Raw genomic sequence first — 12,306 nt, 5'->3', positions numbered from 1 at the left:
TTTCCTAGTTCTTAGGAACATTAAAGACCAGCAAAGAGCCCTGCCTCGTGTCGCTGCCTTCCCTGCCCGCCCGGGGGGGCATGGAGGTCCCAACGTGGACCTTGGCGTGGGCAGCACCCCCTCCTCCCCAGCGCACCCCACACCTGGAGTCCAGCACAGGGCGCTGCACAAGCACCTTTATTAGCCCCCATGTCCTGTAAAAGGCTCCCCCCACCCCAAACAGCCCCCCCACTCCGGTCCCCATCACTCCAAYGTCCCCGGGGGCTCCCCGTGCACAGGGGCTGGTGACGCCACCATCTCCGCCAGGCTCCAGATCTTGGGCTGCGGTGGGTGGTGCYGCGGGGATCTCCTGGGGCTGCCGCGGCCCCCGCTGCCGTGCGGGGAGCCGGGGGCGCTGCCCGGCRGGGGCCCCTCGGTTCCGCCGTCGTCGGTGCCGCGCGGTGCCCAGGCCACCCCCTGCTCCTTGCGGAGACGCCGGCGCGCGTTGGCGAACCAGGTGGAGACCTGCGTGAGGCTCATGCGGCTCAGCAGCGCCAGCATCACCTTCTCRCCCTTGCTGGGGTAGGGGTTGCGCGGGTGCCGCCGCAGCCAGGCCCGCAGCGCCCCGGTGCTCTCGCGCCCGGCGCCCGCCCGGACGCGGCCCAGGGCGGGGGGACGGACGCAGGGTCCCGCACACGGCGACGGCAACGGCACCTGCGGGACACGGAGAGGCTGGGGGCACCGCAGGACCCCCCATCCCCATCCCTGTTCCCATCCCAGCTGCATCCGCAGGAACGGGCAGCGCTCCCGCCCCCCAGCACCCTGGGGTGCCCCTCTCACCGGCTGCGCCAGCAGTCCCGGCGGCGGCGGCAGGAGGCTGCAGGCAGCCAGCACGGGGCAGGCGCAGGGGCAGGGGCAGGCGCAGGGCAGCAGCGCCCGGGGGGGGCCCAGCAGAGGCCCCCAGGCCCCCCCACAGCCTCCCGGCTGGCAGCCCGGGGCCCCCTCGCCCCGAGGTGCTGCCATGGAGCCCAGAGCAGCCGGGAGCTGCTCGGGGCCTTTATAGCTGCGGGGCGCGGGGGGGCACCGTGATTGACGGCTGATTAGGGCCCAGCAGCTAATGCGGCAGCTCCGACCCCCGGCAGGGACCTCCCGCCCCCGGCCGCCCCGGGCAGGGGCGGGCAGGGCCCCCCCGGCACCCCCAGCACCGCCCCAGGCCGGGGCGCTGCAGGGGAGCCGGGAGGGGTGGGAGGGTGGATGTGAGCATGGATGGTGGGAAGGATGGATGGAAGGATGGAAGAATGGAAGGAAGGATGGAAGGAAGGAGGGCTGGAGGGATGGATGGATGGGAGCGGGGGAGAGAGGGAGGATGGAGGCATGAACGGATGGGTGGGTGGAAGCACCCACCGCAAGGGCTGCGGGACACGGTGCTCACCAGGACGCACTGCACAGGGCACAGACACACGCAGGACATGGTGCAGGGGGTTTGTTGCAGTGCCTAGAGCCACCAGCACCCGTCCCATGTCCCCGGCGCTGCTCCAGCCCAGGCAGCCGGTGCTGGGACAAGATGGGACAGGGTCCCGTTCCGGGGGTGCCCAGCGGGTGGGCTTGGTGCCGGGCTCACCAAAGCGCTCGACCAGCAGCTCCGTGGCGTGGCAGTGCCCATGCAGCAGCGGGGAGCTCTGCATGGGGCCRCCAGGGCTGCCTGCTGCTTCACGGGCACTGCCACGTCCTGTCCCATCCYAGCCCGTCCCGTCCCATCTGGTCCCATCCCAGCGGACACCCGGCTGCTCCCCCCTGGTGCCGTTCCCTCGTGCCGGGGTCTCGGGGCGCTGCAGCCTCCTGCTCCTGGCCCTCCCACAGGACCTGGCAGTGCCCGGGCACGAAACTGTCGAGGCCACCTGGGACCGRCCTCGTGCCAGCGGAGGAGGCCGAGGAGCAGGCGCCGCTGCAGCCCCCGCCTGGCCGGACACCTTTGGGGGGCAGGACAAAGGGGCAGCCACCGTGGACCCCAGGACCTCTGTCCATGGGCCCAGCACCAGCCCCGGAGAGCGGAGCCCTCCTCACAGCCCACACCGCTGCCCCCTGCCCGGGGTGCCCGGCTGTGTCCAGCTGTGCCCAGCTGTGCGCCGCGGCGCCGCCCCGCTCCGAGCAGGATTATCCCGCAGGTTGTGTCTGTAATTAAATACCGACTAATAACGCTCTCAGGATATTAAATGTGTAACAAACCCGCTTAGAGCCGGCCGGGGACGGGAAGGGGAAGGTCACCGGGAAAAAGGAGCATGGCGGGCCCCGYGGCGGCGCTGGGGACCCTGCGGCTCCTGGGCCCCGCTCCAGAGCTGCAGGGCCCACGAGGCACCAGCAGAAGCCCCCGGTGGTCCCTGCTCATCCCAGCCCAACAGGACTGTGGTGGCTGCTCCAGCCCCGGCCCCGTCACGGCGGCTGCTCCGACCCTGGCCGTCACCGGCCCCGCTGCTCTGGGCAGCCCCAGGCACGGGAGCCGTGGGACAGCCAGGACCCCTGCAGCAGCCGGGGGAGCGGGACAGCGCCCGCCGCTCGGCTGTGCCCCAGCCYGGTCCCTGCAGGACTCGACCGGACCTGATCGGTGCCGCGGCCACAGCCGCCTGGTCAGATAATGGCCCGTGATCCAGGAAAGTGCCTGGGATGGGAGATCGGGACCACCCCAACCCCGTGCCCAGCGCAGCCCCTGCCCACGCCGATGGGACGGGCMTGAGGACAAGAAGAGGGGGCTCCGCGGCACAGGGACGGGGCTGGGGGCTCCCCTGGGGCTGCCACCGCTCCCAGCACCCGGAGCTGGAGGGTCCAGGGGTGCTGGGGGGTGTGTGGCCCTGCACAGCCCCGCGGGCAGTGGGGACGGGCACCGCGCTCCAGCCCCGGCTCTTGCTGAAGTTGGGCCCTTCCAGCCTTTTTCCCCCTCCACCGATAATCAGTTTAATGCAGATGCAGAGAACTAAAACTCCGAGATTAGCTGTTATAATCACATGTAAATACCTCCAGACAATCCGCTCGGGGGGCGGCGTGTGTAGTTTGGGACAGAGTTACACGGGATTTAGGCTGTTTAGCAGTCGATTAATTTCCTGCCTCCCACCCCAGAGCAGCCTGGCGGCAGCTGCRCCCAACCCTGCTCCCAGGTCAAGGTCGCTGCAGGCCGAGGACGAGAGCCCGGAGCCGGGGACACTGCCCCTGGGCCCTGGCCACGGTCGCAGCCACCCGCCTTACAGACACACAGGATTCAGTGCCAGGTTTCCATCCCTTTTTATTTGTAAGCATCCAAAGCTTGAGAATGTCAGATTCGAACCCCTCCCACAACCACCTACAAAGCAGCGCTCTGCAGCAGAGTCCATCCCTCTCCAGAAGAAAAATAGAACCTCTTCCACCTCTGCCTCTTCCTAGTGCGGGCTCCTCCAGCCCAAAGCCCGCAGGCGCCTGCCTGCAGGCCGGAGCAGCCGAGGGCAGGGAGGCTGCCCGGCCACGGCCCCGCTGCGGAGGGGCCAGCGCCGCCCCGCGCCGGGCTGCGCCCCGCGGCTCGCGGGCCAGGCGGGCGCCGCTCCAGTCCGGCCCACACAGACACGGTCCGGGCAAGGGGGGCCCGGCCGTCCCGCGCAGGAGGCAGCGAGCGTGGCCGGGGCCGCCCCGCAGACACCCGGCCCGCGGCCCCCAGCTGATAAGGCCACTGCTGGCAGTGCAGGCGGCCGCCCCGCGGCAGCGCCACGACGGCCCCGCTCTAGTCCGCCAGCGTGATGACATCGTAGTGGATCCCCTGCTGCAGCTGCTGCATCTGCTCGGCCGCCTCCGCCGCCAGCGCGCCCTGCGCCTGGGCCATGGCCGCGTCGGCCACTGCTGCAGKGCAGCGACAGCTCAGGGCCCTGCGCCGGGACCCGCCACGCTCGCTGCCCGCGCAAGGGGCACGCGGTGCCACGGAGGACACACGATGACCAGGGAGCGAGGGCCACAGCGCTGGGCAAATGGACAGTGAGGGGGGACGGACAGAGCAGRGGAAGGACAACGCAGGGGAGGGGGACAACGCAGTGGGGAGGGACAGCACTGAGAGGGACAGAGTGAGGGGACGGGGACCGTGTCTGGACAGAGAGCATGCAGGGACAGCACAGGGCACAGGGCCAGCTCCAGGCTGCACTGACAGTGCCCACGAGCCACTCTGCAAGCGCGGTGGCCTGACCCAGGGGCAGCCACGGGAGGCATCATGAGCTCCCAGGCGGGACGGGGAACCCGAGAGCAGCAGGGAGATGAGAGCGTCAGAGCGGAGGCAGAGAGGAGCCCTGCGGCTCCAGCCCTACCTGTGACTGCCGAGTGCGCGGCTGCCTCCAGCTGAGCCTGTGTGACCAGCTGCTGCTCCGGGGACACGGGCATGTACTGGATCTGCAGGGAGAGGGAAGAGGGGCCGGGGTCAGGGACTGGCAGGGCCTTTCCTGCAAGGCTGTGCCAGCAAGTCACTAACCCCCCCGCTCCYGTATCACCCACTAGCAGCCCTCTGTGCAGCACCACGGCCTCGGCAGACAGGGCTGCCCCTCACCTGCGGCTCCTGCAGGAACTGGCCGCCCTGCTCATACTGGATATGGGTGATCTGGCCGTCCTGTACCTGAAGACAAGAGCTGTGGTAAGACCGTGTTAGGCCAGCGGTGCTCCCTGCCTCCTGAAGTAACGTGCGACTTCAGCGGAGCAAGTGACAGGGGACATAAGGAGGTCCTGCCTGGCACCTGGCACCCTGGTGGGCCCCATCCACAGTGCGGTGAGACACTTACCTGGATGTGATGTCCCTCTGGGACAACAACATACTCATGGGGAAGCAAGTGCTGTACACCGTCCTGGGCAATGATGTACTGTACCTGCAAACACAGGCATTCAGACCAAAAGGGGGCCGCCACGTGCTCCCCGACCGCAGCACAGCTGCTCGCCAGGGCTGTCCCTGCTCCGGCTGTGCCCTTTGGTTCCCCAAGCGCCGGGCCTCGCGTGCGCAGCCCACTCCCTTACCTGGTTGTCAGATGTCACTAAGTGCTGTACTGTCTGTCCATCGGCCGTCGTGATCTCCTGGATGTACGTGGCCTCCTCCTGCAAGCGGCCCGCGCCGTCAGCACTGGCTAGAGCGCCCGGCGGCGAGCGGAGCAGCGCRGGGCAGAGGACATGCCACCCACCACGACCTACCTGGCTGGAGATGCTCTGCTCCTGAGCCACGATGATGTGCTCCTGCCCCAGGGCCTGCTGCAGCCGCTCGGGAGCCAGCACCGCCTGGCCCGACTGCAGGGCCGCTGCAACGCAGAGCGCGCCACTGCAGACACGGCCAGGGCTGCCAGGCAGCCCCGCTCCGCGAGCGGCTCTTCCCACGTGTCCCCCACACCGAGGAGCGCAGGACACTCTCCTAACCTCTCACAGGGTAAGAAGCTAAAAGAAACTCTCCCAGGATGGGGGAACTAGAGGACACTGCGAGTAAAAACCAACATCCACATCAAACAGCAGGAACTCCACTTCCTACTCGAGCCACGAGCTGCTCTCATCAGTGCTGCGTCCCGAACGCACTGAGCCACTATGAGCCGCTTGGGAAAACACCGCACTTGCAGCTGCACACACAGAACCCCAGCGGGTCCTGCTGCCACCAGCTAGCCCAGCCTTCCGCTGGCCCAGGACCCGTTTCAGCCCTGGGCAGCTCGCAAGCTGGGTGAATCAGTCYGGGGGCTCAGGCCGCAGGAAAGCGGGGGGTCGCTGCTGCTCGGGGCAGCACCYGTCTTACTCTGCAGGGTGGCGAGCGTGTCCTCATCGCTGTTCAGTATGATGGTCTGCTGGGCAGTGGCTGCAGGTGCCCCAGGCCTCTTCCCCTCCGAGCTGTGCAAACGCTGCATGTGGAACTTGAGGTGCCCGTTACGGTTGAACCTTCAGGAAGAGAGGGAAGACACGAGATGGTCATTGCCAGAGCAGACAGGGCCTCTAAAAGGCCCCTTGTGGCAAGTACAAGCACGACCCAGGACACAGCCTGCCCCTAGAACACGGCCCAGGACACGGCCTGCCAGGCACTGAAACTTGGCTCCCACCAGGTCCTAAGTACCCAACCTCCCTGTGCAGAAGCTCCTTAGAGACCAAGCTGGGTCCACTTAAAGCAGGAACTGTTCTTTAAGGGCAGAGCCTCTCCTGATAGGGGATTGCTCCCGGGAGCAGGGCCTGAGCAGTTGGTTCTTTGCTAATACCCTCTCTCTTCATGCGCTCCTGCAGAGCCTCGTAGGGTTTCTAGAAGCAGCAACAACCTAGGAGAGCTCACTCACCTCTGCCCACAGATCTGGCAGGCAAAGGGCTTCTCATTGGTGTGTGTCAGCATATGCCTGCGCAGATCCTTTTTGTTCTTGGAGGCGAAGCTGCAGTGGGTGCACTTGTGTGGCCGAAGGTTGGCATGCTGAACCATGTGGCTCTGGGGACAGGAAARAAAAACAAAGTCAGAAAGCCACTGTCCCAAATTTACTCAATCCCCTCATTCCCAGGGCTGCTACATAGCAGGGAAACCTACCCGAACCTCCGGCCAGAGAGCTGCAGTGAACGGACAGTCAGGACACTTGAAGGTGCTGGGCCCAATGTGGGCTCTCTTGTGACTCTCCATCTCCGCTCTCCCTGTAAACATGGCTGTGCAAATCTTGCATGAAAACTTTTTGGCTGTGGAAATCTTGCACGAGAGCTTCTTGGCTGTGGAAACCTTGCATGAGAGTTTCTTGGCCATGCCTTGGAGTGCAGGCCACTTGACCTTCGGGGATGAGATTTCCTGCTCTTCAGGGGCTGGGGACAAAGATGAGTCCTTCTGGAGCTGCCTGGTGACACACTGCACCAAAGGCCACTTGACACCAGCGGGCTGTGCCTCCTGGCCATCCGCTGGCGAGGGAAAGGCAGTGTCCCCGCTGAGGGGCTAAGGGAATAAAAGAGAACAGTCATGCCTGCTCACACTGATGCCAAGGAATGCAGAAAACCACCAGTCTCCTCACCTCAATGTGATGGAACTGATTCCCTGGGACACTGGATGACATGATATAGTGATTGTTGGGATCCTTCAGCGCCTCAGCCATCACAGCTTCACTCACCACAACTGCGTGAGAGGTCTCTGCAGGGCTTTCCTCCTCACTGTAGGCAGGAGACAGGGTCAGGGCACATCTCTCATGCCCACCGAAGGCCCCCTCCTCTGATGCGAGAGGTGCCCGTCTCCCCACTTACCCCACAAGGCTAACCTGTATAGCGTGCCTGAAGCCTGGACCTCCTCACTGATGGGTGTGATGATGCTGTATTCTGTTGTCCCACCAAAGGGAATGGTGATCTGCTGCAGCTCTGAGCCACCCAAGGTCGCCTCCTCATAAGTTTCCTGCACCAATGTCTCCCCAGGCTCTGCCATGTGCAGCGTCACCACCTTCTGCTGCTGTTCCTGCTCAGAGTGATCCATCTCTGTCCCCTCGTCCTGTGGCTCTGCCTCAGCTGGGCTCTGCACTTCTCCCGAGTCATCCGGCTTCACCACTGCCACCTGTACGGGGGACAGCAGGTCAGCGGATGGAATACACGGCTCTGCAGGACACCCGTAACGCAGAGCAGGGCTGGGTGCTGTGAGGACACTGGTGGGAGGGCTGCTGAAGCACCAGGCCACCCCTCAGCCCGCTCACCTGCAGAGAGCCTGCGGCCAGCTCCCGCTGAGCGCTCATGTTCAGGAGCAGATCCAGCGCCGTCTGCGTGGCCAGCTCTGCTGATCCCGCCACACCTGGCAGGGCCAGAAAGAGGCCGCTAGACACAGCGCTCCCGACTGTCCCCATCCCCTCCACCCTCCCCTGGAGCCCACCTTGYTCATAAATGATGGTGGCCCCGCCTAGGGAATCCTGGGAGAGGACGGGGGGCTCTGATCCCGGGAGCGCCTGGACTGCATGGTAGGACACGGGACCAACAGGGACCTGTGCGAGAGGAAGAGCTGAGAGGCAGCCCAGGACGCCAAGAGTGCAATGGAGCTGGAGCGAGCGCGAGGGCACTCACCGGCGGGCCAGGCTCTGCCTCTGCAGGCGCCTGCACCTGGCTGTGCTGCTGCTTCAGCTCCTCGATCTGCTGCAGCGTGAAGAAGGGGCGGCGGCGGCAGGGCGGCTCCTCGGGGTGCCGCTGCGCCCACTCCTCGAAGCAGTCGGCGTGCCGGCAGTGCACGTGCAGGCGCAGGTTCTTCTTGTGCTTCGTGGTGAAGTGGCAGAACTCGCACGCGAACGGCTTCCCTCCTGCAGGACAGGAGAGGCTGGAATGAGGCAGAGTCCCCAAGGGAGGCAGGGAGAGGGGAGAAGCTCTCGCCCGTGTCCCGGAGAYGCGGATCTGGAAGGGTGCAGACATGTTGGGAGCGGGGCCAGGCAGGCACCTTCTCTCACCCGTGTGCTTGACAGCCATGTGCGAGACCAAGAAGTCCTCGCGGAAGGTGGAGTACTTGCAGAAGCTGCACTTGTAGGGCTTGTCATTCATGTGTGACAGCTGGTGATTCAGCAGGATCTTTTTGTCCTCGCAGACGTAGTCACAGAACTCACACTTGAACCTGCCGGGACCAGACCATCTGTCACACAGGCAACAGGCACCTTCTGCCTTCTCCCCGCGAGAGGGAGCCGAGGAGGACGCTGCTCCGCGAGGACACGCGCAGACGCGGGCCTGGCTCCTACCTGCGGTTGGCAATGGCCTGGATGTGTGTGAGCAGGTGCATTTTGAAGGTGTAGCGCTTCTTGAAGGACTTCCCACACTGCGGGCCAAGAGCAGAGTGGCGCTCACGTCCTGCCCAGCCCTGGGGGCTGCCCTGTCCCGTCCGACCTGCTCACCTTGTCGCACATGTGCGGCTTCTCCGTGCTGTGCGTCTTCATGTGCTGAGTGAGTCTCTTCTGCATGGGGTAGATACGATTGCATACGGGGCACGGGAAGGAGTTCAGCTTCGGGGGCTGGAGGGAGAGCACAAAGATGGGCTCACCTGGGAGGGCACCAACACCATCTTACCCTCCCCATCACCAGCCCTCGGCCGCCTTTTCTCTGTTGATCCAAAATGCTGCCGTCAGGCACCAAGAAGCTGACCCAAGACATGCCTCTCTGCAGAGGAACACTGCTGAGCTTCAGGCCACCAGGGTACTCAGACTCACCGGATCAGCTCTCTTTTTCCTGAAAAAGAAATAAACCCTCCATCAACCAAATCCCAAACATGACACCAAAACTGATCACTGCAGAAATGGTCAGAGACCAGATACAGACAGAGCTGCACTCCCAGGCCTGGGGAGCAACAGTGGTGCTGCTGAGGCAAGACAGCCTTTGGGACTCTGCCTTCACTGACCTGTCCCGACTGTGCACTGTGGAGTGTCGGATGACGTCCTTCTTGTACACACTGGTGTAGTTACACTCCTCACACTTGTACGGCTTGCTGCCCACGTGGTTGAACATGTGCTCCTGCAAGGGGCAGGGAGGGAGCTGTGAGACCTGGGGCTCTGAGCCACCCTCCGGGGGACAGCCCACGAACCAGACGGGCAGCAATCACCTTGAGGGAGGACCAGCGGCGGGAGCGGTAGCTGCACTGAAGACACTTGAAGAGCTGCGGGTCGTTGGCCTCGTGTGAATTGACGTGGAAGCGCAGATCATCGTGTGTGAGAAAACGCGAGCCACAGATCCGACACAGATAYGGCCTCATCAGGGGCTTGGGCGACTTGTAGTAGTACCTGCAGAAACGGAACCGGCGCTCAGAGCTGTGGTGGCTGAGAGGGGCTGGACCGGCTCTGGTCACAGGCCAGACGGCCCAGCGATGGCTTAACGCGCACCCCTCACCTGCGCCCCATGTACTTGCGGTATTTCTTGCCCAGGAAGCGGCGAGAGGGCCGGCCTCGCCTCCTGGGGAGGACGTCTGCCTCCTCGGGGCTGGTGTTGGAGGAAGGATCCTTATTCTCAGAGTCCGACTGGCTAATGCTGGGCTCTGCCAGGCTCTCGCTGGTCCCATTCTCCAGTCCTGAGGAACTGGCTGCTTCCGAGTTCTGTAGGTCACAGCTCTGCGTGCTTTGGGATGTCACCAGGGGCTCCACCTCCCCTCCTGCTTGACCACAGCACAGCACAACGGCATCAGACACTGCTGTGGGCGCCCACGAGCCCTCGTCTTGCTCCGCCTCAGCCACAGCACACGCGGCTGCTTTACCTTCCGACAGGTCCTGGGGCAGGTCTTCCACACGCGGAAACTTTCGGGGTCGTCCYGGCCGTCGCCGCGGCCTCTCCTCGCTGGAGGTGGGGACAGTGCGGCTGTACTTGGGCTGCCGCCCACGAGGCTCGTCCTCGGCTGGGTTGTAGTCACTGTCCTCTGRAGGCAAACGCACCAAAATGTTAGACACAAAGGAGAAGACCAGGTTACATCAGACACGGTGAGAATGAGTCCTACCTTCAGGGTCGTCAATAGCACCAGCATCCATGATGTCGTCATCTTCTTCTTCCTCTGCAGCCTCCTCCTCTGCAGACTTTGGAGAAGGACCCCCTTTCTGCGGATGCTCCTTCTTCAAAGCCAAAGCTGAAGCTACTACCATAGAAAACAGAATGAAATCTCTTTATCAGACTGCATTGCACTCTTATTCCTCTTATTTCTTCCACAGAGAGAGCAGGGAGCCCTTCTGCAGCAAGATCCTTTCTTTCTCAGTCCCTCTTAGCAGCAGCACCCTYGTACCTGGCTGGAAGTGCCGCTCTTTCATGTGGTTGATTAACGTTTTCTTGGAGACGCTCTTGTACTGACACATCTTGCACTTGAACTGTTGCACCACCACCACCTCCATCATCTCCTCCAGGGTCTCCATGTCTGGCTGATCCAGCTCCTCGCCACCATCGGCCTCTCGGCCCTGATCTGCCTGCACGGGCAGCTCCAGCGCTTCGGACTGCTCAGAGGGGTCTGAAGGGCCCGGCTGGTCAAGGCATGTGGAGGTTGGTCCATCAGCGATGGCTTCGATGGCCAGGCTATTGGCCAGGGCAGAAGTGGCCATTTGGGACACCATGGGGGCACCTGGAACACCAGAAAGAGCTCAGCCAAGGGGCACAGCCTCACCTGCACACAAGCCACATGTACACCCTGAGTACAGGGCTGGACGCACGGGGCACTGCAGGGCACCGAGTACGGAGCCAGGGGCACAGAAAGCTGCGGCTGGAGGGGCATCCTCACCATCATCAGGTCCCTGCAGGATGAGGTACTGAGTGGTCTCTGCGCCGCCATCCTGAGCACTCGTCACAGCGATGCAGCCTGCGCAGAGAAGGAAAGCAGAGGGTTGGTAGCTGCCAGACGGGGAGGTTGACAGGCACAGCTTGGAGGGGGTCGGGAAGGTTCAGCCCTAGGGATTTAGGAGCCTTRGGGATCTAGGAACCTTTCTGCAACTGCTGCACCTCGGCTGCAGGACCCCGAGGCCGAAGGGGGGGCAGCGCCTGCAGCAGCTCGATGTAAGACCCCCACTACTAAGGCAAGGCAGCAGGGAAGCCCCTCTCGCACCCACACGYGTGTGCAAACCTCCTACGGCCCCCAGGCAAGGCCCGGGCGGGCAGAGCAGCAGCCCCTCTCCCCGGCCCCGCTGCCCACSCAGCGCTGCAGCGCGCGGACCCACTCACTCTGCATGATGTCGGGCCCAATCGTGGACTCGATGATCTTGTCTATGGCGGAACCCAGGTCGGAGGAGGTGGATGCGGTGGAGTCTGACACCATGGTGGCTCCGTCGGYGATGACGCTGGAGTGCACCAAGACCTGCGGGGACTCGGACACCATGACGGACTGGCTCACCGTGGACACGCTGGACACCAGCGTGGACTGCGCGATGGAGGAAGAATCCGGCAGGTAAATCCGGGGAATCGCATCCGTGCTAGAGCTGCTCTCGGACACCTCTTCCTAAGGGAAAAAAGAGGCCAGAGGGGCTGGGAGGCGTTTGCRAGGCCGGCCCCTTGGGGAAGCCGTGTCTGCACGCACTGTGGGCTGCAGCGGGGAAAGGGGGAAAGGTGTCAAGGCAGCAGCAAAGGGGCCACGGCAGCAGCAAGGGGGCCAATGTGGCAGCCAAGGGGTCTGGGCAGCAGCAAGGGGGTCACAGCGGCAGCAAAGGGGTCACAGCGGCAACAAGGGGGTCACAGCGGCAGCAAGGGGGTCCCGGCAGCAGCAAGGGGGTCACAGCAGCAGCCAGGGCGGGTCCTGCTGGCAGCCGAAGGGCTCACGGCGCCCACCGGGGGGTCCCGGGAGCATGCAGGGGTCCCGGTGCCCGCCCGGGCTCCACGCGGCCGCCCCGCTGGCGCCCGGGGCCGCTGCACCGTGTCCGCCCCGCGGAGCCGCCCGCGCCGCGC

General features: G+C 64.4%; 1 protein-coding gene across 4 annotated transcripts; it reads right to left on the bottom strand.

Moving 5' to 3' along the window:
• Positions 1-3,672: 3,672 nt before the first annotated feature.
• ZNF335 (zinc finger protein 335) lies at positions 3,673-11,851 on the bottom strand. 4 transcript variants are annotated; one of them, XM_026042176.1, is made up of 26 exons: positions 11,590-11,851; positions 11,153-11,230; positions 10,667-10,996; positions 10,388-10,522; positions 10,151-10,309; positions 9,805-10,048; positions 9,506-9,683; positions 9,305-9,417; positions 9,117-9,135; positions 8,805-8,921; positions 8,652-8,728; positions 8,370-8,530; positions 7,996-8,225; positions 7,808-7,916; positions 7,635-7,729; positions 7,212-7,498; positions 6,972-7,107; positions 6,506-6,895; positions 6,267-6,409; positions 5,741-5,880; positions 5,158-5,261; positions 4,987-5,064; positions 4,758-4,841; positions 4,529-4,594; positions 4,293-4,374; positions 3,673-3,837 (listed from the first exon to the last, which is right to left on the bottom strand). In XM_026042176.1, the coding sequence occupies exons 1-26, from the start codon at positions 11,741-11,743 to the stop codon at positions 3,722-3,724; spliced, it is 3,825 nt and encodes a 1,274-aa protein (XP_025897961.1). In that variant the 5' UTR covers positions 11,744-11,851; the 3' UTR covers positions 3,673-3,721. The 4 variants fall into 4 exon arrangements, with proteins under 4 accessions (XP_025897961.1, XP_025897959.1, XP_025897960.1 ...); XM_026042174.1 differs by having other exon boundaries at positions 5,732-5,880; positions 9,790-10,048; positions 11,590-11,850; XM_026042175.1 differs by having other exon boundaries at positions 9,790-10,048; positions 11,590-11,850.
• Positions 11,852-12,306: the final 455 nt, after the last annotated feature.

The sequence above is a fragment of the Nothoprocta perdicaria genome, unplaced genomic scaffold (assembly GCF_003342845.1).
Source record: "Nothoprocta perdicaria isolate Ctin4 unplaced genomic scaffold, notPer1 scaffold_3, whole genome shotgun sequence".
In the NCBI taxonomy this organism is placed as follows: Eukaryota; Metazoa; Chordata; class Aves; order Tinamiformes; family Tinamidae; genus Nothoprocta; species Nothoprocta perdicaria.
Note: the sequence above shows the minus strand (reverse complement) of the source record. Positions and strands in the feature narration are given on the sequence as shown.